This window comes from Nannospalax galili, unplaced genomic scaffold (assembly GCF_000622305.1).
Source record: "Nannospalax galili isolate Female #2095 unplaced genomic scaffold, S.galili_v1.0 scaffold488, whole genome shotgun sequence".
In the NCBI taxonomy this organism is placed as follows: domain Eukaryota; kingdom Metazoa; phylum Chordata; class Mammalia; order Rodentia; family Spalacidae; genus Nannospalax; species Nannospalax galili.
In genome coordinates, this window is record NW_008360316.1 from 30,542 (window position 1) to 56,578 (window position 26,037).

Genomic DNA, 26,037 nt, shown 5'->3' on the forward strand with positions numbered 1-26,037 from the left:
CCCAGAAAGAGGCTGTCAGCCCCAGAAAGAGGCTAGCGGGTATTACAGGATCAGGGAAGTAAAGGGAGGTGAGGGTGGGGCCAGGTCCAGAAGCAGTGCTCCTAGGGCCCAGGGAAGGCACTAAGTTGGTATGGGTGAAAAAGATCAGGAAGCAGTATTGGTTCCCCAGGTGTCTGGGGACCCAAGACTAGGAATGGCGCAGGGCCCAATCTAGTAGAGAGCAGCGGGGGAGATGGAAGGGCGAATGTGGGTTGGGGAGTCAAGGATAGACTTACCCCAAGAGGCCTGAGGATAGGAGTGCAGGCTAGGAGAGTTAGCTGGTGGTGCAGGTCCTGGGAAGCAGAGAGAGGTGAGGGCGGGGCCAGGTCCAGAAGCGGTGCTCCTGGTGCCCAAGAAAGGCCCTGAGTTGTTCTGGGTGAAAAGGATCAGGAAGCAGTATTGGTTCCCCAGGTGTCTGGGGCCCCAAGACTAGGAATGGCGCAGGGCCCAAACTAGGAGTAGAGAACAGCGGGGGAGATGGAAGGGTGAATGTGGCTTGGGGAGTCAAAGTGCAGAGGGCTGAGCTATGGACTTACCCCAAGAGGTCTGAGGATGGGAGTGCAGGCTAGGAGAGTTAGCCAGTGGTCTTGCTTATTTTTTAAACCCAGCATGAGGGTGGGGCCAGGTCCAGAAGCGGTGCTCCTGGGGCCCAAGAAAGGCACTGAGTTGTTCTGGGTGAAAAGGATCAGGAAGCAGTATTGGTTCCCCAGGTGTCTGGGGCTCCAAGACTAGGAATGGCGCAGGGTCCAAACTAGGAGTAGAGAACAGCGGGGGAGATGGAAGGGTGAATGTGGCTTGGGGAGTCAAAGTGCGGAGAGCTGCGCTATAGACTTACCCCAAGAGGTCTGAGGATGGGAGTCTTTCATATTCTTTATGGACATGAAAATGGTACTCTTTAAAGTACAAAAGGATCTTACAGGATGCCTTGGAAGAAAAATGAAGAACAGTTTAACTTACATTTTTTTTTAATCTGCAAAAGATTTAATGGAGTAAAGGAAGAAGTTGAGTGACATCAAAGAATGAAATATTCAGGAAAAGCTCAAATGAAAAAAAATGACTGTAAAATGAGAGTTCTGTCCATGAAAGTATCAATGAACTGGACAGAGTAGGGTTTTGGAATATGGCATATGAACTTAACCATCCACCAATTCAACAAATATCCGTGCAGATATTTATGACATGTTCTTTTCTTAAATTTTACAATATGTACTTTATTAATTTTTTTTGCATTTCATACATCTAAATCATATTTAGACCCTATCCCCTATCTATACCCACCCCATTGTCCCCCTACCCCTTACTGGACTTCATGCATTCTGTCACATAGATTACGGCCTATTGAGTCAAAATGGTATCCCTAGATGTTTCTCAGTGTGAGTTCATCCACTGGAGCCTGGTCCAGGCTGGCTTTCAACTCTGGATCCTTCAGTCTTAGCCTCGTGAATGCAGGGATTACAGGTGTGCACCACCATGTCCAGATTAAATGAAACAATTTAAAGGATAAGAGTTATCTTAAAACACCTTTATTATGGGATTGGAGAGATGGCTCAGTGGTTAAGAACAGCTCTCTTGCAGAGGACCTGAGTTCCATTTCCAGCACCTATATGGTACTAACAACAGTCCAGTCCATAACTCCAGTTCCAGGGGATCTGACACACTGTTCTAGCCTCTGTGGGTATTGCATGCATGTTCTGCATTTACATACATGCAGGCAAAACATGCATACACAAAAATTTATATATATACTGTATATATATAATATATTATATAACCTTAACTATAAGTGATGGAGTAAAATGAAGTCAAGGGCAAACAAGAACAAGCTCAAAAGAAAGGAAGTTAGGAAAAAAGAGAGAAGCATATGCCACCTCTTAGTGGAACTATAGTACATAAAAACGATAACTTGAATATATACACAAATGATATATGTTGGCTAATAGAATCAAGTGCTTTTGGTAATTGTAGGGAAAAAAGATAAACCTTATTATTAAAGGGGAAAAATCTGGGTTTGAACTTTGCAAACTGAAATAATCAATTATTCATTTCTTTTGTATTGACTAGATTGTCTTTGCAAAGTAAACTTCAACCAAAATTACATTGCATAGATCTGAAAATGAAAACTACAGCGCACCTACGAGCAACATCAAAGCCCAAATTGCTACATGAGAAATAAAGAAGTAAGTCATTTTCATCAGCCATTTGTGCTTCGGAGGCCTGGAGGAGAAGAACCAGCATAGCTCTAGAATCATCTAAATTTGAGTCACAGCTCCGCAGCCATTGTATGGAACACACGGTTCTTCTGAATACACCCTTTCCATGCCATTCCTTGTGTTGGAGTGATAACTATCAGAATTACAGTACAGGTTGAGAGGTAGGAGTCTTTATAAAGCATTAAGCGTAATGATTTCTATGCAGAAAGACTTTTTCAATACTTCGATTTGTTTGCTTTATACACACACACACACACACACACACACACACACACTTTTTTTTTTTTTTTTTTTGGTCTTTTCACGACAGCGTCCCCCTGTAGTCCCAGCTGGCCTGGATTCACTATGGAGACCAGGCTGGCCTCAGACTCACAGAGATCCACCTGCCTCTGCCTCCCGAGTGCTGGGATTAAAGGCATGCGCCACCACACCCGGCACACACACACTTTTTATATTGAGTTCATTTAAAAGATAATCGTTTAGCAAATACTTTATATGAACTATTTTTTGGTGTACTCATTTAAAAGTAATTGCTATGATCAAATTCTAGAATAAAGACATTGGGTTGGGTTCTGCTTTTTGTTTTATCATAAGATTGACTGCACACTTGTATCACATGCAAAAGGCAGATGCCAGCACTAGGTGCTTTTTATTACTGTTTTTTAGATGCAGGGATCAAACCACGGGCCTCAGTGTTAGGTCAGCACTCTTCCACTGAGTCACATTCCCAGCCAGATGGTTTCTGAGAAAAAGATTTATTTTGTGTATGTGTGTGTGTGTGTGTGTGCGTGCATGCAATGTGTGTGGGTGCCCACAGAGGCCAGAAGAGGAAGTTGGATCTCCTGGAGCTGGAGTCATAGGTGGTTGTTAGCTATCCAGTGTGGATGCTGGGATCCACACTCAGATCTTCTGGAAGAACACCAAGTGCTCTTAATCACTGTGCCATCTCTGCACCCCCAAGAGGTGCTTCTACATCCATGAAATTCTGCTTATTTTTTTATTTCCATAAAGTGGTTCAAATGGTTAGTTTTCTAATAAAATTTGTATTTTTCTTTTCCTTAATTTTATAAAATCTAGGACCTTTCATAAAATCTGGCATTGTCATGCTAAGTAGTAACAGTTATCACAAACTAGTATTGCTTCTCACTCACAAAAACCCAGGGTCCTCACAGATACATTCTTCTAAGGCTAACGTCTTTACTTAACAGTGTACAAACAATACAAATACATGTCTGATTCAACAAGTGTTATTTGCTCAACATGCCACCAACCTGAATATACTTTACTTAGGATCAAATACATAATAATTCAATTATAATTAAAACAACAAATGTTTTCCAAATTACAAACAGGCCATTTGTGCTTACAAGTTTTGAGACTACATTCCTCTCCCATCCCTTATTTTGGAGACAGAATCTATATCCCTATGTTGGCCTCCAATTCACTGTGTAGCTGAGGATGACCTTGAACTTCAGATGCTTCTGCCTCCTCCTCCTGAATGCTGGGATTACAGGTGTGCAACACCATGCTCAGTTTAATATGGTGCTTGGAATCCAAACCAGGGTTTTGTGAATGCTAGGCAAGCATAAGACCAACTTAATTACATCTTCTGCTTCAATACCTTTTCATTGCTACCCAAATAATAATATTGAATAAAATGAGATTTGAAAGTTCTGTACCAATATTTCAATACCTAATGTTAATTTAGTAAAAATTTGTTTTCCTACTAAAATTATGTATTATGACATTGAATCTATTATATGTATGAAAATTTCTTTAGTAATTACTATAAAAGAAATCTGAGGTTGGTGAGATGACGCATGGTACATAAGTGTATGCTGCTAAGACTGGCAACTTGAATTTGTTCCCTGGAACCCCTATAGTAGAAGGAGAGAAGCAACTCCTGCAAGTTGCCCTTTGACTTCTGGGCACATATGCCCACACATAAGCACACACATTCTCACACACATTAAATGATAAACAAACAAACAAACAAACAAATAAATAAATGTAAAAAAAAAGACAACTGGCAACCACCACTTGTTCAGTTTTTTTCTAACAAAATAACAGCTAGCAGGTTTTTTAAACAATTATTTATTTAATAACCATATAATTAGAAGAAGCATTTCATGACAACAGCATTGACATATTCATTAACAATTTCTAGGGCTAAGATGCATATTTTCAAGATTGGCTGTAAATTTTTAGGTTTATAGTTGAATTAATACAGTTATAAAACATTGTACTCAGTATAAACCCTTTAAGACATAAAATTAAATGAAGTTTTAACCTTTAAAAAAGATCTCAGTTTCATTTTTAAAATACACAGTGTAGTATAGAAAAATTCATTTTTAGTGCAATTGACACTAAGATGTTTACACATGCATTTCTAATCTCTATATATCTGATTATTACTAGTGACAGTAGGTTACTTTCTGAGCTCCTTGGCATCTGAGCATGGATATAAAGTCATCAGGTAGATTTCAATGGTAATGTTTCTTACATCTACTAATTATTAACTAGCAAATTTTTATGCTTTGAAGAATTTTTAAATTTTTTTAAATTTAATAACCACATGATTAGAAGAAGCATTTCATTACAGCTTTAACATATTCAGTAAGACATTCCAGAGCAAGGATACATCTTTCAAAGGTGGCTGTAAATTTTTAGGTTCACAGTTGAATTAATACAGTGATACAATATTGAACTCAGTATAAGCCCTGTAAGACATAAAATTGAATGAGTTTTTAACCTTTAAAAAAGATCTCCATTTAAGAGTGGCTATAAATTTTTAGGTTCACAGTTGAATTAATACAGTTATATAGGATTGAACTCAGTATAGACCCTGTAAGATATAAAATTGAATGAGTTTTTACCCTTTAAAGAAGATCTCCATTTGAAGATATGCTGTTCCCTACATTTTTTAATATTATTTTTTAATTTTTTTAAGAAGAAGCATATCATTACAGCTTTAACATGCCCAATAACAGTTTCTAGAGCAATAACACAGCTCCTTCAAAAGTGGCTATAAAATTTCTAGGTTCTCTATTGAATCAATACAGTTATACAATATTGAACTCAGTATAAGCCCTATAAGACATAAAATTGAATGAGTTTTTAACCCTCAAAAGAGATCTCCATTTCATTCTAAAACATACTGTTTCTTATAGAAAGACTCATTGTTTTTACTACTAACATTGAGATGTTGGTGCATGCGTCTCTAATCTGTATGTATCTGATTATTACTAGTCATAATCATTTGCACTCAGACCATTGGTGCCTTTGTATGTCTATAAAGTCATTGGGCAGATTTCAATGGTAATGTTCATCACCTCTACTAATTAACAGGACATAAACTTTTATGTTTCCTTCTCAAATATAATATTTTTAAAAATTTGTTGCTTTTTTTTCTGTGTGTGTATATCACACAGAACATCCCAAACCATCTTATTCAACTATACACCCACTTCCCAGATGGTGCCCTCCCATAGCCTCCCTCCCCCCACTAGAGCCCTTTTACTCTGTTATCCCCGCTACTGTCCACTGTGTTGTTGGCACCCCCAGCCATTCCCTGCTACTTGTCCATCTGGTGAATCTAGTAAGTCTGTCTAGAGGTCTTTGTTTTAGGAAGGTCAACTGTTCCTCATCTAGCAGCAATCAGTTGTCAATATTCCTTTAGATAAGATTGGGGTCTGCTGTTTATTTTCCCAGTTTTATGCTGGGTTACTATCTGAGAGTCCCCTTGGGCCACCCTGGCCAACAACTCAAAAGAAGGTATCTCCTATCTGGCATTGTTGCTTGGTATGTAGCCTTTAGCTACACATATGGACTCTTAAAAAATTATATTGGCCCCTTTAATCTTTGGTTATATTTTCCTTTTGGGTGTTTAAGGCCATACAGTTGGCCCAGATAAACCAATTTATTTTTACTCTTCAGGTCGTTTGAGGTGAGGGTGGGACCAGGCCCCAAGGGCTCCTGGGGACCCCAAAAGGGAACTGGGTTGGTCTAGATGCAAAGGAACATGAAGCAATGTTGGTTCCCCCGTGTCTGAGGTGCCAAGACGACGAATGGGACAGGACCCAGGCTAGGAGGAGAGACAGGTGGGGGAGATGAGAGGGTGAATGAGGCTGGGGGAGTCAAGGCGCAGTGGGCAATTGACTTACCCAAAGGGAGGCTGGCAGGTCGTGCAGGCCCAGGAAAGCAGAGGGAGGCGAGGGTGGGACCAGGCCCAGAGTGCTCCTGGGGACCTCAAGAAGGAACTGGGTCTTTCTGGATGCAAGGGATCAGGAAGCAGTGGTGGCCCCAGACCAAGAACTCAGCCCCAGCATCCAGTAAACCAATATAGCAGTTTTTCAAGTACTAGTGCCTACAGTGTCTAAGCACGGCACATTCATTCTTTACTAAAGTCAAAGTCCACCCATGAGAGACAGTTTGTTGGTCTTCTTTTTCTTTCCTTCTTCCTTACTAGCTGCTTCAGCCAAAAACTACACTTCCCAGCCTGTCTTGGAGACAGAAGTAGCCATAGGACATAGCTGGAGAGCAGATCTAAGAGGAAATTATTAGAGGTCCCAGAAAACCTCTTTGAGGGAAGGCCAGCTCAATGGCCATGCTTCTTTTTTGCTTCCCATTGCTTCTACCAAAGCAAACTTAAATACTAACTGGCTAATCATGATCTGACAAGCCCAGGTGGAGACTGGCTGGCAAGAGAGCAGGGAGGGCTGGAGGCTCCTGATGACACTGTGGGACAGAGTGGGCAGAGGAGGCCAGACTGCCTGCCTCTGACATCCATGATCAAAATAACCCCTGTTCTTCAGGTTTCCTGTTCAGTAATGGATGTAATGCTCAATTGATTCACCTGGAAGAAAATGTTGACCTTTAAATTAGTGTCTGGCAGGAGGTAGTCCAGCTAGCAGAAGGGAGAATAATTTGATACATAGGAATCAGAACAGCTTATGATATGATTTCTGATTGCTTTGAAATCCTTAAAGTGCTACATACACTGGGGAAGATACAATGCAAAGGACCATAAACATGCCCCTTAATTTTATTTCAATATAATTTTTTTAACATTAGGAAGATTTTCTTTAAATCTAATCGTCAAGTTTACTCATCTGTTTAAAATTTTTCATTCATTTATTTTTGGTTCTCAGAGTAGAACCCACAGCCTTACAGATGCTAAGCAAGTACTCTGCCACTGAGTCACATTTCCACCAGCTCACCTCTCATATACTAGATCATTTCTAAGATTCTTTATAGAGGCTATTAAAATATTGCACATATTGAAATATAGTAAAACAACATCAACAAATGACCTAGTCTGCAGATGCATAATTCCTGGTGATTTATGAACACCAGTGATCTATAAATGTCCATTAGATAAAGTTTATTATGTAAGAGCAACTGTACCCCTAAGATTTAGAGGAACAATCTGAGCAGACACGTGTGCTCTGTAATGACAGTTTGTGTGAAAATGTTTAAATGGAGTCACAAAAGAATGTGGACTCCAGTTTTCAATTCTGCTTTTCTAAACAGGTTGTGCTTTTACAGAAAGAATGCTGAAGAGCCTCTTCACAACACTAGGCATCATAAAAGCTCTCTTACACAACACTGTAGGTGGTGGTGGATGGAAACAATCGATTAAAACAGGGAAATTTTTTAAAATGATACATGGCTAGGGGCATACTTCAGTGGCAGAACATAACATTAGTATGGTGAGAGGTCTAATTCCAACACACACATACACACACACACACACACATAAATACATATGCTAACCTTTTTACTTTAACCTAAAACAATGTATTCCATTTGTCAGTAAAATACGTGTAGAATTTTTACTAACTTTTTTGACTTTTAAGTTGTCTTGTTGACAAGTCAGCAGCAATCTCTTGAGTTTTGCTGCATTTCATTGGTTTACATGATATCTACGTAATTACCATAATTCCAAGCACAAGTTTAGTTTATATAAGCAGGTTTGGGGAAACTGTGACTATGAGTGTGTAAGCAGTTGTGGGAGCAGACATCATCACATTAGTGGGACCTTGGTGGTTTTGAGTGCACATCATGCCATGGGCATGCATTGGAGAGAGAATGGGGAGAAGCAGCTAATCTGGCAAATTAAGTGAATGTATGGGGGCTCCTATGTGCCTTTGCTAATGATAGACACTTCACCATCTCTTTAGGATTAGAGTTCTGTAGAGCTATTAAAATGATACAACCCCCTCTATCTTTCCCATCCTGTTCTTATGAGTGAATTCTTGCCTTGAATGATACTTGACTACCTCCCTGTCATTTTCCTCTGATCTTCAGTGTCTGCCTTGGGTTCCCAGTTCCTTTAGTTTTGATAGGGATTGGAGATCTCTCAGCCCTATTCCCATGGTGGGTAAACAACTACTGTCACATTTGCCTAGGACTTTGTTGCTAGATTCATATCCAAGTTCTAGTTTATTCTGTTTGCAGCCTCTGACCACATTAATAAGCATCCTCAATAATTAATTTTTTCTCAAAAAAGGACCTTTAGATCATTCATTGGATTATTTGACCAGGGAAGCCCCCAGAACAAGTGCCCAATGGAGTTTGTTTTCCTCCCCTTTCCTTGTGGCCAATAACATTTGGTCTTTGTCTGTTACTTCTCATCACATCACATGCAGAGAGCTGAATGCCTGCAGGGGTGCTTGCTCAACCTCCTAGCTGTTGACCATTGGACTGGTGGCTTCTCCATTCATCCAGAGCGATGGATGCTTGCATCCTCATACTATTTCCAGGTTGTCACCAGCAGGATTTCTCACCTAGCTTGGCTTTTCTCTCCCTGAAAAAAGCCACTTTGGATAGCCATTCCCTTTGCATCCACCTTCTCAACCTTGGATCTGTCATTTGATCTTCACTATTCACTTACTTTATGCTGACTGGGTATATTAGGGTTCTCCAGAGAAACATAATTAATGCAAGACATATATATACACACACATGAACATAAGGAGTTGGCTGAGAAGTTCTCAGATTTGCAGGCAGGAAGTAGATGGCATAGCTCTAGTCTGTGTCTGAAGGTCTGAGAACCATGAAAGTCAAGGGTGTAGTTTCAATAGATTTAAGACCTAAGAACCAACGTTTCTTTCTGTTTGAAAGCAGAGGATGACTGATGTCCTAGCTTGAAGGTGCCAGGCAGGAGGAATTCTTACTGTTTTTGTTACAGTCAGATCTTCCACTGATTGGCTGAGGCTGGCCAGCATTAAAGAGAGCAATTGACTTTTCTCAGACAGATTTACACATCAAACTCACTCAGAAGCACCCTTGAACTGTTTGACCAACTATCTGGGCATTCTGTGGCCCTGTCAAATTTATAAATAAGTGAACAAATAAGCTGGAAGATTGTGCTAGGTGCTTGCTTATACTGTTGCCATCATTTCTGGTCTCAGAGAGGTCACGGACCCTTGTTCTATGTTTTGGTGTTGTATCCGCGCTGGCCTCCTTCACTCAGGAGACCTGTCCTTTTTTTTTTTTTTTTTTTTTTTTTTTTTTTTCTTTTAAATTTTTTTATGTGTGTATTGCCTGCATGTAGGTAAGTGTACCCATGTCGTGCAATGCCGGGGGAGGTCAGAAGAGGCTATCGGATCCCCTGGGACTGGAGTTACTGATAGTTGTTAGCTGCCATGTGGCATGTGGGTGCTGGAATCTGAACCCACAGATCTGCAAGAACAACCAGTGTTCTTAACCACTGAGCCATCTCTCCATCCCCAGACCTGTCCTTTTGAAAACAATTCCAGTTGTCCTGTTCTTTCTTTACCTAAAAGCACACTCAGGTCATCTTTGATTTTTGAGCTATGAGTGAATCAATTGATTGATTCCCCTACTTAGCAAAACTGTTCACTAAAATTCCATTCTCTATATTCCACTATAAAGACCCTTAAAAACTCAACAGTGTTTTTCTTAATCTCATGGCTTTTGTTCAGTCTTTACTGTACTGGATATTTCAGTACCTTTTGAAAAATAATAATCTTTTTTTTTTCTGAAATTCTATGTTCTTCTTGCTTTAGCAAATCAGGCTCCTGATTACTCTAGCTTCCTCTCTGCTAATTTTCTTAATTCTCCTTTCTTACCATGTTCTTTTAGGTAAATGTTCCCCATCACATTTTGGATAAAGACTTCCTCTTCCTCCTCCTCTTCTTCCCCCTCCTCATCTTCCTTTTCCTTCCTTTTTCCTCTTCTTCCTCCTCCTCTTCTCTTCTTCTTTGCATCTATCAAATTCTCTTGATATCCCACTCCAAATAAATCCACGCTATTTCTATAATACCAGTTCCAAAGAGAAACACCTAGCCCTTGGTAATCTGTATTTGCTTTTTCTGCTTAAAATATATCAATACATACATGCAAAGGGGAAGTAAACTACAGCTTCCTAATGATTCTTTGCAAATGAAAGTAATTTGTAAAGCTGTTTAAAAATTCTTGGGGTTGAAGAGGTGGCTCAGTGGTTAAGAGTGCTTTCTGCTCTTCTAGAGGACCTGGGTTTGGTTCCCAGCACTAGTGTTGGGGAGCTTACAATTGCCTATAACCCCAGCTCCAGGGAATCTGACACCATCTTCTGGCCTCCTTGGGAACTTGCACACATGTGGCATACATTCCACACACTCATTCACATAAAAAGAAATACAATAGATTTTTTTTTACATAAATTAAAAAAAATTCTGGCTAGAACACTTTTGCTCAAAAAAATTTTTTTTTCTTTTTTAAGGCAAGTTGTTTTCACTCTTCTGAAGTGATTCTCCAGCTGCTGTGACTATAGGCATACACCACCTTGTCTAGTCTTTCAAAAACTTCTTACAGACTGTATTCCACAGGGAATAGTGGAAGTATAAATGGAAAATTTTGCAGATGAATAGTTTTGTTGTATATATAAAGAACCCTTAAAATTCATCTAATAACTCCCCTTCAAGAAAATTTCTCCAAGGAACAAATTGGAGATTATCTTAGTTTGTTTTCTATTGCTGTGATAAAAACACTGACCAAAACCAACCTGGGGACGAAAGGGTTTGTTTGGCTTACAGCACAGTCCATCATCAAAGGAAGCCAAGGCAGGAACTTGGAGCCCACAGACCATGGAAGAACACTGCTTACTGGCTTGCTCCTCTGGCCTGTGCTCAACCTGCTTTCTTATATAACACAAGGCCACCTGTACAGGGGTGGCACCACCAATGGTGGGATGGACCCTCCCACATCACTCAACAATCAAGAAAATGTCCCACAGACATGGCCACAGGCCAGTCCAATGGAAGAAATTCCTCAATTGAGGGTCCCTCTACCCAGGTGTGACAAGTTGACAACTGAAGCTATCCAGGACAGACATGTTTGAAGTCATTCCAGATTCCCCCCACCCAAATCCCTCACATCCAAAGCCACTTTCACTGTTAACTCAGTTTTTCATAAGCCACCACTCCCTCTGCATGAAAGCAACAACCTCTTGACTGTTCTGTTTCTAAGCATTGTTCTGCAATCTGCTCACATCCAGCAGCCAAAATGATCAGCAAGCCTCTGCTCGGGATCCTCCAATGGATTCCTCTTTAGCATGAAGACCAATTCCACTTGTCACCAAGGTCTGACATGAGCTAGCTACACTTGTGTTTTCGACTTCAGCTTGTAAGAACTTTCCTCACCCACTTTGTTCCAGCCACTCTGGCCTCTTCACTGTCCCTTTCATATGCCAGCACCACTCCAAATTCAGGGTTGTTACATGCTTTTCTTTGCCCGGAATGTCATCATCCAACATCTACTTGGCTCGTTGCCTTCGGGTATTACTCAAATATCACTTTCTCAATAAATATACTATTTGAAAATATAATCCTCAGGCCTCTACTTCACTTCTCCATTCCAGCTGTATTTTTTAAAAAAGATTCATATTTTTAATCATGTATATGTATATGTGCTTGTGTGTAGGTATATGCATATAAGTGCAGTGTCCCCAGAGGCCAGAACGGGGTGTCTGATCCCCTGGAGCTGGCATTACAGGTGGTTATAAGCCATCTGATATGGGTGCTGGGAGCAAGTACATGCTTTTTAATTTTAAAAAATTATTTATATTAGTTTATGTGTATGAGTGTTTTGCCTGCATGTATGTAAGTATACCCTTGCATGCAATGCCTGTGGCAGTCTGGAGATCTTAGATCCCCTAGAACTGGAGTTACAGATGATTGTTAGCTGGTGTGAGTGCTGGGAACTGAACATGGGTTCTCTGCAAGAACAGCCAGTGAGTGCTCTTAATGGCTGTTATCTCTCCAGCCCCTGGTTTGTATGTGTATATACATACATATTTTAGTGTGTTGTGGTATGTGTTTGAGGGCATACATATATTAATTACTTTTACCATGATAAACACCATAACCAAAAGTAACTTGGAGAGCAAAAGATTTATTTCATCTTACAGGTTATAGTTGATCCTTAAGGCATGCCAGGGCAGGAGATTCAGCAGAGTGAAGAACTTGAAACAGAAACCATAGAGGAACACTGCTTACTGGCTTGCTCACTGGGGCTCATGCTCAATCACCTTTGTTATACAACCCAGGCCTACCTGCCCAGGAGTAATACCATTGAGGGTGGGCTGGGCTCTCCCACATCAATCAACAGTCAAGAAAATTTCCCACAGAAATGGCCACAGGTCAGTCTGATCAGGCAATCCCCCAACTGAGTAACTCCAAGCTGTGTCAAGTTGACAGCTGAAGCTAACTAAGAGAATTCATGTCTGCACATGTATGTACATGGGTGTGCACATTTGAGTGCATGTGGAGGCCAGAAGTCATTGTTAGATGTTTTCCTTTACCACTCTCTGCCTTATTTTTTGAGACAGGATCTCTCAGTGAACCTGGGGCTCACTGTTTCAGGTAGACCTCCTGACCAGTGATCCTCTGGGATCCACCTGTCTCTGCCCTCCAGCTCTGGAGTTATAGAGGTGTGCTACCATGCATGACTTTTACATAGGTGCTGGGATCTGAATAGAGATCCTTGTACTTGTGTGGCAAGCCCCTTCCCATGGCATCATTTCTCCAGGCCCCTGCTGTGTTTTCTCTGGAACACACCATTACCTGATCTAACATATAGTTTACAGTTTGTGTCTCCCTCATCTGTCACATAAAGACAGGGATTTGGGATAACTTGTTCACTAATGAATCTCAAACGTTCAGGGCAGTAGCTAGTATTTGAACACCTGCCATGGAATTATTACAGAGATTTTAATATAGGGCTGTATCATTATTTATAAAGTGAACATTTGAAAATAAAATCTTTTTGAGGGGGAGGGACAGTGTTTCATGTATTGTAGATTGAACTCAAGCTTGCTATGTACCCAAGGATGATCTTGAATGTTTAATCCTCCTGGCTTCACCTCTCCAGTGTTGGGATTATATTTATGTACCACCATGCTGGGATTGAATACAGGGATTTATACATGCTAGTCAAGTAGTCTACCAACTGAGACATATTCCCAGCCCCTGAAAATAAAAAATGAATAAGAGAAAATTAAATCATGATAACATCAATCAAATGGAAGAACATGTACTTACCAACAATTATTTTAGACATGAAAGTAGAAAGGGACTAATTGGGAAAAGGACAGGGGTCAGAGGGAGTGGGAGGAGGACAAAGGGTAATGGGGGTGAATGTGATAAAAATACATTATATGTATGGAAATGTCATAAAGAAACCCATCATTATGTATAATTAATATATGCAAATAAAATATTAAAACATTAGTTTAACATTTAAAGACATGAAAAATGTTCACAATATATTAAATAGAAAAAAGGAAGATATGAAAGAATATATGATACCAGTTAAAATATTTTGACTTTTTATTTTATGTGAATGTTTTATATGCATGCATGTCAGTCCATCATGTGCATTCAGTGCCCATGGAGGTCAGAAGAGGCTGGATACCCTAGAACTGGAATTACAGATGGTTGTTAGCCACTATGTAGGTCCTGGGAACTGAGCTCCAGTCCTCTGCAAGAACAGCCATCTCTCAAGCCCCTCCAATTTTAATTATAAAGGAGGGGATATATACTAAAATTCTATCAGTGATTATCACTGGGTAGTGGGATTAAAGCTTCTCTCTTCTGTTATTCTTTTTTATGTTTTGACAATAACATCTACTTTTATAATTTTTGTTCATCTGGGGATTGAATTTAGGGTCTCTCACAGATTAGGCAAATGCTCTACCACTGAGCAACATCCCCAGCCCAAAATAATCTCTACCTATAAGCTTAAGAAAATCTCAGAAGTTAGCCAGGCGGTGGCACATCCCTTTAGTCCCAGCACTTGGGAGGCAGAGGCAGGCGAATCTCTGTGAGTTCGAGGCCAGCCTGGTCTACATAGTGAGTTCCAGGATAGCTGGGGCTACAGGGAGACTCTGTCTCAAAAAGATAAATAAATAAATAAATAAATAAATAAATAAATAAATAAATAAATAAATCTCAAGTTGGGGCTGGAGAGATGATTCAGGGGTTAAGAGCACTGGCTGCTCTTGCAGAGGACCCGGGTTTGGTTCCCAGCACCCACATGGCAGCTAACATCCATCTATAACTTCAGATCCAAGGGATCTGACACCCTCTTCTAACCTCTGTGGGCACTGCATGACATGAGTGCAATTCCATACATTCAGGCAATACACTCATATGTGTAAAAAGAAATCTCAAATCTGACTAAACTGCAAGTGGATGGATTGTACTGGGGAACGTCTGGGGACACTGACTTGACACAGTGGGCCTTAACACCCAGGACAGAGTATATGGGTTCCAGTGGGAGAGGCTATGGGAGGGTGCTGGTGGGGACCGGGCTATAAAGATGATTCAGATTGTTTGAGATATTCTGTATGAAATGTAACAAAATTTAATAAAAAAATTTAAAAAAGAAATCTCAAAAATTAAAAAGTTTTGAAGAGAATTGCCTCTTTGTTCTCTTGCTTTCTCTGTTTCCCTCTAGTCTGGGTGAATGAATTTCTGAGAATGGTCTGCATGTATCTTTTGGCTCTGCTGGTATTCTCTTTATTTCCTCTCTTAGGCCACAAGCTTTTTGATGGCAAACATTAGTATATCATTATGATTTTTAGAGTTTTCAGTAATTACTTGAAAGGAAAAAAGCATTTGAAATGTTTTAATAACCAGGAGTGATACATAGTGTTGGTAATGCAATTTTTAAATAATGTTGTTTCATTTTTCCATGACCAACTTAAAAACACTCAGGATTTTTGTTTTGTTTATTTTTGACACAGGGTCTCTCACCTATGTATGTGAGCCTATCTGGCCTGTAACCCTGGCTGGCTTGGAACTCACAGAGATCCATCTGCCTCTGCGTCCCAAGTTCTGGGATTAAAGGTGTGCAACCCCCCCCAACCCCTATAAGAAAGCACTCAGTTAAAAAGGTATATTATAATGACTATAGTTCAAATATTTTTAGTTTTAGATTTGGTTTATCTCCCTCTAGTATGTTTTATTATCGCTTTTACATTATGCTAAAACTTTTTATTCCGGACTGTATTTGGGAAAGGCAGTGGATTTTAGGGCTGACATGTTTGCTAGGAAAAGCAAGGAGACTAACAGAGACTGTGGAGCAAGTAGATCCAAAGCAGAGACTTACTCAAACACAATAGGAATTTCTTTTTTTTTCTTTCTTTCTTTCTTTCTTTCTTTCTTTCTTTCTTTCTTTCTTTCTTTCTTTCTCTCTCTCTCTTTCTTCTTTCTTTCTTTCTTTCTCTCTTTTCTTCTTTTTTTGATTTCTTTTTATTTTATGTATATGAGTGTATTGCCTGCATGTGTGTCAGTGCACCTGTGTCCTGAAGTACCTGAGGAGGAGAGAAGAGAGTGTCAGAATTCCTGGAACTGGAGTTACGGATGGTTGTTAGTCACCATGGGTGCTGGGATTTGAACTCGGGTCTCTGCAAGAACAACCAGTGCTCTTAACGGCTGAACTATTTCTCCAGGCCCCAAGAATTTCTTGATCTGGGGGTGTTCTTGATTAGCAGGCAGGTTTCCTTCACTCATTTAGGGTCCCAGTGACTTCTAAATTTATGGTTGTATGTTACAAAGCATGTCTACCATATCCTAACTATATTTACTGATAATTCATTTCCAGTCTGTTAAGTCTTAACTAAGAGGAGGACACAGAATTGCCAGGTTCAATAAATACAGGATGTACAATGAAGTATGAACTTTAGATAATGCAGTTTCTATTGTATGTCCCAAACATCATAGGGAACATACCTGTACTAAAATATTATGTGCTGCCTGTAATTCCAATTTAATTGTGGATTCATAGGGATTAGGTCTAGCTGATTTATTACTGAATCCCAAGAATCTAATAGCACCAGTTTACTATAAGATTAACTATCTCTGTAATATGTAATAAATGATTGACATTTTCCTGACAGACACAGCCCATGTTAACAAATAATAATGATAATTATTTTTAAATTTTTATTATTTTTATTTTATGTGTATGTGTGTAATGCCTGCATGTAGGTAAGTGCACCAGTGTTGTACAATGCCCGCGGAGGACAGAAGAGGCTGTCGTATCCCCTGGAACTGGAGTTACGGACAGTTGTTAGCTTCCATGTGGGTGTTGGGATTCAAACCCAGGTCTTCTGTAAGAACAACCAGCATTCTTAACTGCTGAGCCATCCCTCCAGCCCCACAAATAATTATTATTAATCAATAATACTGCTTAAGAGGATGGAAAGATGGATCAGTGATAAAGACCACTTGCTGTTCTTGCAGAGGACATGAGTTCAGCTCCTAGCACCCACATCAGGCAGCTCACAACTTCCTGTAACTCCAGCTCTAGGAGATCCAATACCCTTTTCTGGGTTCCACAAGTACATACCTGCACAGACAGACAGACAGACAGACACACATTAAATCTTTAAAAATAGTACTGCTTTAAAGAATAAATACCAACAAAGAATACTTATTACTAATAACAATGCTTATGAGACTAGTGATTAAATATCAACAAAGAATATTTACTAGTAAATAAAACTTTAATGGCCATCAGTATATAAAACTGCCAGCTTTTCCCCATGTGGAAGCAGGGATCAGACCCAGGGGTTTGAGCACCTGAAGTAAGTGCTCTGCCACTGAGCTACATGTCCCGGACAAATTGTTCTATTAAAACTTTATGTCTTAGTTTGCCTGGGCTTCCAGAACAAGATACTATGAACCGGGTAGTGTATAAATAGCAGAACTTTCTCACATGTGTAAAGTCTGGGAAGTAAAAGTGATGAGGGCCTGTTTCATAGATGGTAACTTCTAGCTGTGTCTTCACATGGTAGGAAGGGGTGAATGACCTCCCTTGGGAACCTTATAAGCCAACTAATTCCATCCATGAGGGTTCTACCTTGTGATATAACCACCTTCCCATAGCCCATCTCCTAATGCCATTACCTTGGAAGTTTTGGGGGATGGGTGGATCATAGCATTTCAGTAAGATAAATGGATAAAATCTGCCTTTCCCTAGACATCTGCACAGATCTCTGTCTTATTTCTTTTGGGTCTCTGTTCAAAGAACATTTTCTTTAATAAGTTCCCAGTTTCTCACGTGTGAAACTATAACCTTCCCCCTCTGCATTTTGCTTCTTTTTTTCCACCTTAGCATTTAGCATGAGCCTATCATATATTTACTAATTCCCTATTAGAACGTAAACTTCACAAAGATAGGTATCTCTTTCCCCTCTCACCTTTTATTTATTGCAAAACTCATATGGGCTTTGTAGTCACTGGAACAGGAAACTGAATAAACACCATTGGTCTTTTTATTTTAAAGGTTTTATTTTTATTTATGCATATGTATGCGTCTACCAAATGCATGAGGTGCTTAAGGAGGATAGAGGGCATGAAAGAACCTCTGGAGCTGGAGTTATAGTTGTGAGCTGCCTGATGTGGGTGCTGGGAATTGAACTTGGGTCCTCTGGAAGAACAGCAAGTATTCTTCACTGCTGAGCACCTCTCTAGTTCAACATCATTGGGTTTTTTAGGGAAATATCTCTTATTAGGAATTTAGTCACCTAGCACTTGATAGTATTCACTTCCCAGTACCACAGATGACTTTATTCACACAAATCATGAGGGGAGAGGGGGAAGTGCCACTTTAGGTAGGCTGTAGGGATTGAGCTCAGCTTGTCAGGTTTGCATGGCAAACTCCTTTACCTGCTGAGCCATATTGTTAGTCTATTACCTCAGTGTTTTTGACAATTCTCTCCTTAGCGTTTCTTTTGCAATTCCCATGATTATTTATTTATGTTTGTGATATGTGTACATGCCCGTGCACATGCAGACAGAAGCCAGAGGAGGGCATTTTGTGTCTTCATCACTCTCTACCTTATTCCCTTGATACAAGGTCTCTTACTGAACCTGAAGCTCACTATCTCAGCAGTTTACTGGCCAGTAAGCTCCCAGGATTCATCCCCCAGCACTGGGGTTACAGACAGGTGTGACTGTTCCCTGATTATTTTTGATGTTGGGCTCTGAGCTCAGGTTCTCATGCTTGCATAGCAAGCATTTTTACTCACTGAGCCATCTCCCCTGGCCCAGAGTATTCTTACATGCTCCATGGCCTCAAGCAGAACTTGCCCGATCGGTATCCTTATCCGCCATCTTCCAATTTTAATCCATCCTCCAAATCACTGCTGAAACTATCTTCTTAAAATGAAATTCTGATTCTTAGGGTCATTCCATGATCTCTACTGTATTTTTCCTTTATAACCCAAAGAATACAATTCAAAATGCCTCAGTTGAGCACATGAAACCTTTCGGGAAGTGGCCCAGTTTCCACTGCTGCCACTCTTCTACATAGGCTCCAGTTCTCCTGCCCTTCTCACCCTCTCACACATCTTACTGGTCTCTGCTTTGACACCACTATGTGAGGGGTTGCTGTTCCATCCTTCATGTCCACACAGCTCTCTGCATATTCTCCTAACATTTACTTTAATAGTAATTAGCAATACATGATATTTAACCATCTTTAGCGTGTACATTTCTTTCCATTTTAACATTTAAAATTGGATGTGACTTACAATCACCAGCATCTTACAATGCTGCCATCAGAAGGCAGTTCACACATGTGCAGACTTGGTGGTTATTCCCGATGGCATGACAATCACAAACCATCAACTTTCCATTCAACCAATCCTGTAAAGAAAGAGTTCTAAGTTGGTTGTGGTCTGAAAACCTTTCCATGACACCCACTGAATCAAGAAAACACTAGCCACAACTCACAAAACAGATGCCAACATTTTGGTATACCAAAGACAAAAGCAGCATATTCTTTTAGGAAAATGTTCCATCATTAATGCATTTGTTGGCAGAATTCATCAGTTTGGATAACTTCTAGGTAATATAGTATTGTTTCATAGTTTAACTAGCAGTTGCCCCACCCTAGTGGTCCAAAAAAAATTCTTAACAATATAAGGTATCCCCAAACTGATGAAATACATTACCTGGCAAAGCAATTCTTTAAAGATAGATCTTACTATAGGACACTTGGGGACTGCTGCTGCTGTATCTTAGTATGTTTTCTCTGTCTCCTGTCTTTCCATTTCATTATAAACTCTCTTAGGGCCTAGCAGAATGCCTATCATATATTTGGTGTGCATTTAATATTAGCTAGCAAAACCTGGTGATTTAGGCCTGGAGTCCCAGCTTCTTGGGAGGTTGGGGCCAGGAGACTGCAATTTAAGGCCAGCCTGGGCTACAGAGTGAGTTCAAAGCCAGTGTGGGCAATTTAGGGAGACCCTGCCTTAAAAAAAAAAAAAAAAACACCCAGTAAAAATATAGCTCAGCAATTGAGCTCATGTCTAGCATTTGCAAGGCTCTGGGTTCAATCCCCAGTAACACACACACACATACACTTAGTTGAAAGAAATCTGCAATGTTTATGCTCTTTCACCAGAGAAACTGTTCTGACTGCAATCTTCAATCTTGGTCTGTCCATTTTAAGGACAGATCTTAAATTGCCTGCGAATTCAACTATTATTGCAGAACACTGCTCACTGGAAAAAATCTAATTTCTCTTGCTTCTTTTTAGTGAGCTTGTGTTATATACTTGGACAACCAAAATTAAATTTCCTTTTATGTGTATTATTTGATGAACTTGGTTGCATAATTCCATATCCAGTTTTTATGCTTGTTACTTTTAGTTTTTAAAAAATATATATTTTTATGTTTATGAGTGTTTTCTCTGCACGTAAGTGCATCTGTTGTGCAGTGCCCATGGAGGTCAAAAAAGGGTGTCAGATCCTCTGGAACTGAAGTTACAGATGGTTGTTAGCTGTCACGTGGGTGCTGGGAATTGAATCCGGGTCCTCTGCAAAAGCAGCCAGTGCTCCTAACTGCTGTGCCACCTCTCTAGCTCCCACTTTTAGGTTTTTGAGGTTCTCAATATCACAATTATGATCTGAAAGAAGGTAGTATTGCAGAGAGGTAGGAAATGGTAAGATGCCAAAGGCAATTCTGTTAGGTTACATATGAGGAACACTGGGCTCATCTGATTTTGTTCAGATGGCACATCCAGATATCAAATGTCAAGTCATCAGCACATAACTATTTTTAAAGTGTTACCCTGCTTAATTGGTTTAAAATAATTTAAAAGGGATCTGGTTGTCTCCTACAAATAAGTCTAACTCATCAGTTCTTAATTCTGTTAGAATAGCTGTATTTGAATAATTTAGGCTATTAAGCTACAGTCATCATGCTTTCAGGTTTCCACAAAATTTATGTATTCCCTTTTAGATTAGAGCAAGGGCACTTGGACAGCACTACATTTTTACAATAAATTATTTTTATGTGTATGTATTTTGCCTTCATGTATGTACGTGCACCATGTGTATGCCTGACACCTGAGGAGGCCATAAGGCATTGGATCCCCTGGAACTCGAGTCACAGTTGTGAGCTGCCATGTGGGTATTAGGAACCAAACCTGGGTCCTCTTCTACAGCAGCAACTGTGCTTTCTTAATTGTTGAGTCTTCTCTCCAGCCCCTTTGACAGCACTCTTTCAAAAACACCAGCAAAGGGTATCTTTTCTCTCTCTCTCTCTCATATATATATATGAGATATATATATGATATCTATATATGATATATATCTATATATGAGATCTATCTATCTATCTATCTATCTATCTATCTATCTATCTATCTATTCTGACCAATGTTCTCCCAGAAAGATCTTCCTAAATTTTCTAGAATGCAACCGCACAATCTTCAACACATACCATTCCAACTAGTCTTCCCTCTAGCAGTGCAAGAACTGTTTCTTCAGCTGAGTCTTATGAAAGGCTTGGCTTGACTTTAGGGGTCATATTTTAGGAAAGTAAGCCTAAATATAAGTAGAAGTCTTCAGAATCGCAAATAGAAAATGAGTGAAGAGACTCATGGCCCCCATTTCTTGTTTACTTCAGGCCAAAGCTCCGAGGAATACTGCAATCTCCAGCACTTTTATATTATCTCCCCTCTTTTGCCAAACATAGTTGAATCCATGCACGTCATCATATAGATTGGTGATTACATTTAGTTTTTTCTCCTTTATTATTCAAATTTTTAAATGCAGTAGTTCTAGGATATGTGAAAAATACTTTGAGATGCTAGAAATATACATTATTCTTGTACATTAAAGATGTAGTTCTTTCCATTTAAAAATTATTATTGTTTTATGTGTATGAAGTTTGAGTATGTGTATGTGTGTGTAGAAAGGTCAGAGGCCAACTTTGTGGAGTCGGTTCTCTCCTTCTATCACAGGGGTTCCAGGGATCAAATTCAAGTGGCCAGGCTTGTGAGGCAAGTGCCTTTACATCCTTTGCCATCTTGCAGGCCCTAGACATGTTTTTTTTTTTTTTTAAATTAATTTTTATGAGGGTTTTGCCTGCATGTATGTAAGTGCATTACATGCATGCCTGGTGCCCATAAAGCCCAGAAGAGGGCATTGGAGTCCCTGGAACTGGAGTTACTGATGGTTGAGAGCTGCCATATGGGTACTGAGAAACAAACTCAAGTCCTCTTGGCCACTTAAGCCATCTCTCCAGCCCCTAAATACGTAGTTCTTACTCAGTATTGTAAGATTCAGCTGAAGTATTTTTTTTTAAAAGGTGACCAAGGCCCATCCTAATTCTAATTAAAAAAAATTTTTTTTTTTTGGTTTTTTTGAGACAGTCTCCCTGTAGCCCCAGCTGTCCTGGAACTATGTAGACCAGGCTGGCCTTGAACTCACAGAGATCTGCCTGCCTCTGCCTCCCAAGTGCTGGGATTAAGGGCACACGCCACCATGCCCGGCCCTTAAAAATATTTTTTAGTGTGTGTGTATGTGTGCACATGAGGCACAGTGCACATGTGGAGGTCAGAGGACACCTTTGTGGAATTGATTCTGTCCTTCCACTTTTATGTGGGTTCCAGGGATTAAACTCAGGTTGCCAGGTGACAAGTGCCTTTACTTTCTCAGCCATCTTGCCTGGCCCCATTCTAATTCCATTGAATCCTTTTCCTCTGGGTATGGACACTTGGTACATTGTTTTTAAAGCTCTATGAGTGATGTTGATGTGTATTTCTTGGCTAAGAACTACTGCTTTTAAGCTATTATCAACCAATAGCTAGACTGCAAACCAGAGCCACCAAGAATAAATGTGGCCTACTTCACAATATTTGTCTAGGGACTGTGTGCCAGCGTTTCCTAGTTTCTGATGGTTTCCTATTTGCTGCCTATGTATGTCCTGATCTCTTTCTTGGTCAGCCCAAAGGCCTTGCCATTTAGCACTTCTGGGCTGGAAATCCAGTGCCATCATGAGCATGGGTTCTGGTTATATGCTCCAGTTGGTTCTCTGGACTTAGCTCTCCTGATCTTTGCACCTACTGTTTCCAAAAACACTTTTCTACAGACAACCCTTGTATGATTGTGTGCCAACACCACTGAGCCATGGAAGAAGAACTGCCATGGCTCTATCGGAAAATGATTCCAAATAACTGTGAAAGGTATGGTCATCAATAATGTGAGCCCTTCAGTGGACTAGTTTGATTTCCTTCAAGTATTGTTTTATACCCAGCTTCCCCAACAAAACCTAATCCAGAGGGGGCAGTTCTTACACTGGGAATAACGGCTTACTGTCTAGACCTGCCTACCTTCCTGGATTTCCTATTATTCATGTCTGCCACAGTGGTCCAATGGTCTGGCTGAACTTGCACTCTGCCCCCAGCAAGCCCTCAGCAAAGCAGTGCTAACTTTTTCAATTTTCAGTGCCTGAATTTGTTTTTCACCAGCTGCTTCTTCTTTTTCATTTTCAAATCACACTAATCCTTGAGAAGCAGTGCTTCTCAAATCTCAGTGATGAACAGGAAAAAGAAATTTCTTATGATCCTATAGAGTATATTTTCAGTCAGGCAGGACTCCACAGACCACACCTGAAAAGCACTGGTAGAGAAAATTAAAGATTAATTCTCTGAAAACTATGCACTTGTTCAAAGAAAAATCATAGAACTGTTAAAAAAACTTTTGTTTTGTCACTGAACTCTTGATTCAGATTGAGATCTATTCTCCAGAAATACCACTTTAAAGCACAAACGTACTGACCTTTGAAACTGTTCCCATCATCCCCAGGTAACAGATTTTCCCCTGAATTACTTAGTAATGAATCATTTTCTGCTTAGATTAGCCAGAAATGTATATATACCTTAATTTTTTGAAGGCAGGGCCTTCATATATTAATTCCGCTTCCCAGCAACTACTGGCTGTCAGAGTATTATTTCATCTTTTGTAGTCCTAACCTCCTAATATCATGCCTCTTCTATGGTTCATTCCCACATAAAAGCAAGCTACTGTTTGTTACTAAATTAACAAAACTTTCAGAGGTTGTTTGAAAACGAGAAAAAGTCCAGCAGTCAGATTTTAAAAAGGGTTACAAGCAAGTCTGTGCTACGAACACTTGAGATGTCCTCCGTGCAAGATGAGAATTTAAGATAAAAAAAAAAAAAAGTAAAACCAGGAAGTGCAAGAATAGTGGGACATGCCCTATAAATATCCAGTCTTACAAAGGCTGTCTCTAATTCAACTTGTATTTTAGGCAGTGTCTTGTTTTTTTTTCCAGCTACATTTAGGGAAACAGGTCTTCGGACTTGCAAACGTAGGTTAAAGACTTCAGGCAAAAATAATAGGGCTTAAGAAAACGTTTCCCCTGACAGTATTAGGAAGGATGAAAGGTGGGGGCTCTGGGGAATCTATTCCGAGTCACCTGCGCAATGTGGTCAGCGTTTTCACTTTAAAACGAGGGAAACGGGCTGCGATTTGACAAATCCGTTTCGATTCTTAAAACCGACACTTAGTGCCCTAACACGATTTGACAAGAAACTGGAGCTTTCTCCCGTTTGCAGAGAGGCAATACAGGGCTATTTTCCTTTCTGGTGCGTTCTCCGAAAAGAAGCTCCCGGCCAGGCTGGAGCGCAGCCCGGGAAAGCGGGTCTCTCGGTCCCAGGTCAAAAACAACCTGTTTCCCCTCCCCCGCCGCCGCCCCACGAGGCCCGGTGTCCTCCAGCCACTGCGGCTGCGAGCCGACCTCGGGAGGGCGAGCGTCGGCCTACCGGTTTCTCTAACTCGGCCTCTGTTCATTTTACTCGGCCCTCCTAGCCCCACGATTCGGAAAGCTGGCATGTAGTGACCATTTCCTATCTCCCGACCCTATCACCTCCAACACCCAAGGAGAGGCAGCGGCGCAGTGACGCGGAAGCTCACGGCCGTGGCCCCGCCCCCGCGCCGCGGAGGTTCCGCCGCCTGGCCCCGCCCTTTTCCGGAGCCCGCCTCCTCGGCATTGGGCCCACCTGCTCGCCCCTCGCGCTTCCTCGCGCGCGCACTCGCTGCCCCGCCTCCGCGCGTGCCCAGTAACAGTCCTCCATCTCGGCCTACAAGCTTCCCCCGCCCCTGAGGTGTTTGAATATGCTAATGAGAACCCAAAGCCCAACCAATAGAACAGCGGGGCGGTGTATCACGTGGCTCGGGGACGTGTCAGGGGCGGAGCTTCTGCAGCCCCTGCCCGAGTTAAAACCGGAGTGTAAGAGAGAAAAGCGCTTCAGTAGCGAGAGGGGCTGAGAAAGTGGTGACACCGCCGGGGTGCGGAGGGAGTCCCTGAAACTTCTCCCAACAGCCCCAGGGCCAATCTCCCCTCAGCCCACTGCCCTCTTCGCAGCTCCCTGGTCCCCACTCCCTGCAGCGGGGGTGGGGTGGGGAGCCGGGCCCGTCTCCCGCGGGGACACACACAGGGGCCGGGAGCGGGGACGGGACCCCCAGGCGGGGGGGGACGGACCGACTGACGGCTGGGCGCCCGCCCCAGCGGGCAGGCAGGCAGGAGGCGGCGGAGGCGGGGGTACGGCGGGGCGGACTGGGGCTGGGGAGTTTCCTCTCAACTATCGGGGGAGAAACTCCCCGCAGCCGGAGGAAAGACCCGGACGGTGTTTTCCTCCCGGGGGCCGCGCTCCTCCGCCGCGCATTAGCGGCGGTAGCCGCCGCCACCGGTGCCTCCACCTCTACCATCTTTCTCCACCACCTCGGGCCCCGGTGTCCCCGGCCAGCACTATGCCCATCTTACTGTTCCTGATAGACACGTCTGCCTCTATGAACCAGCGCAGCCATCTGGGCACCACCTACCTGGACACGGCCAAAGGCGCGGTAGAGACCTTCATGAAGGTACCGACTGACCGAGCCCGGGTCGGGGTCGCCGCCCGGTGGCCCGCGGGGGCAGGGTGGGGGCGGCCGGGGGTGCGGGGCGCTGACTGCGGGCGCCGG

At 41.5% G+C, this 26,037-nt stretch overlaps 1 protein-coding gene and 1 long non-coding RNA gene across 6 annotated transcripts in view; one reads left to right on the forward strand and one right to left on the reverse strand.

Moving 5' to 3' along the window:
* Window positions 1-6,194: 6,194 nt before the first annotated feature.
* LOC103727160 lies at window positions 6,195-23,669 on the reverse strand. The gene is made up of 3 exons (XR_003848070.1): window positions 23,388-23,669; window positions 19,297-19,411; window positions 6,195-7,104 (listed from the first exon to the last, which is right to left on the reverse strand). It is a non-coding gene; the product is annotated as an uncharacterized LOC103727160 (long non-coding RNA).
* A 1,652-nt stretch (window positions 23,670-25,321) lies between these two features.
* Ints6 (integrator complex subunit 6) overlaps window positions 25,322-26,037 on the forward strand; it is a 105,932-nt gene continuing 105,216 nt past the window's right edge. For 4 of the 5 annotated variants that reach the window (XM_029559571.1, XM_029559570.1, XM_029559569.1 and 1 more), the window contains exon 1: window positions 25,322-25,938. In XM_029559571.1, the coding sequence (XP_029415431.1) occupies window positions 25,828-25,938 (111 nt within the window). In that variant the 5' untranslated portion in view covers window positions 25,322-25,827. The remainder of the gene's footprint in view (window positions 25,939-26,037) is intronic. The other variant, XM_029559572.1, reaches the window with a different exon arrangement.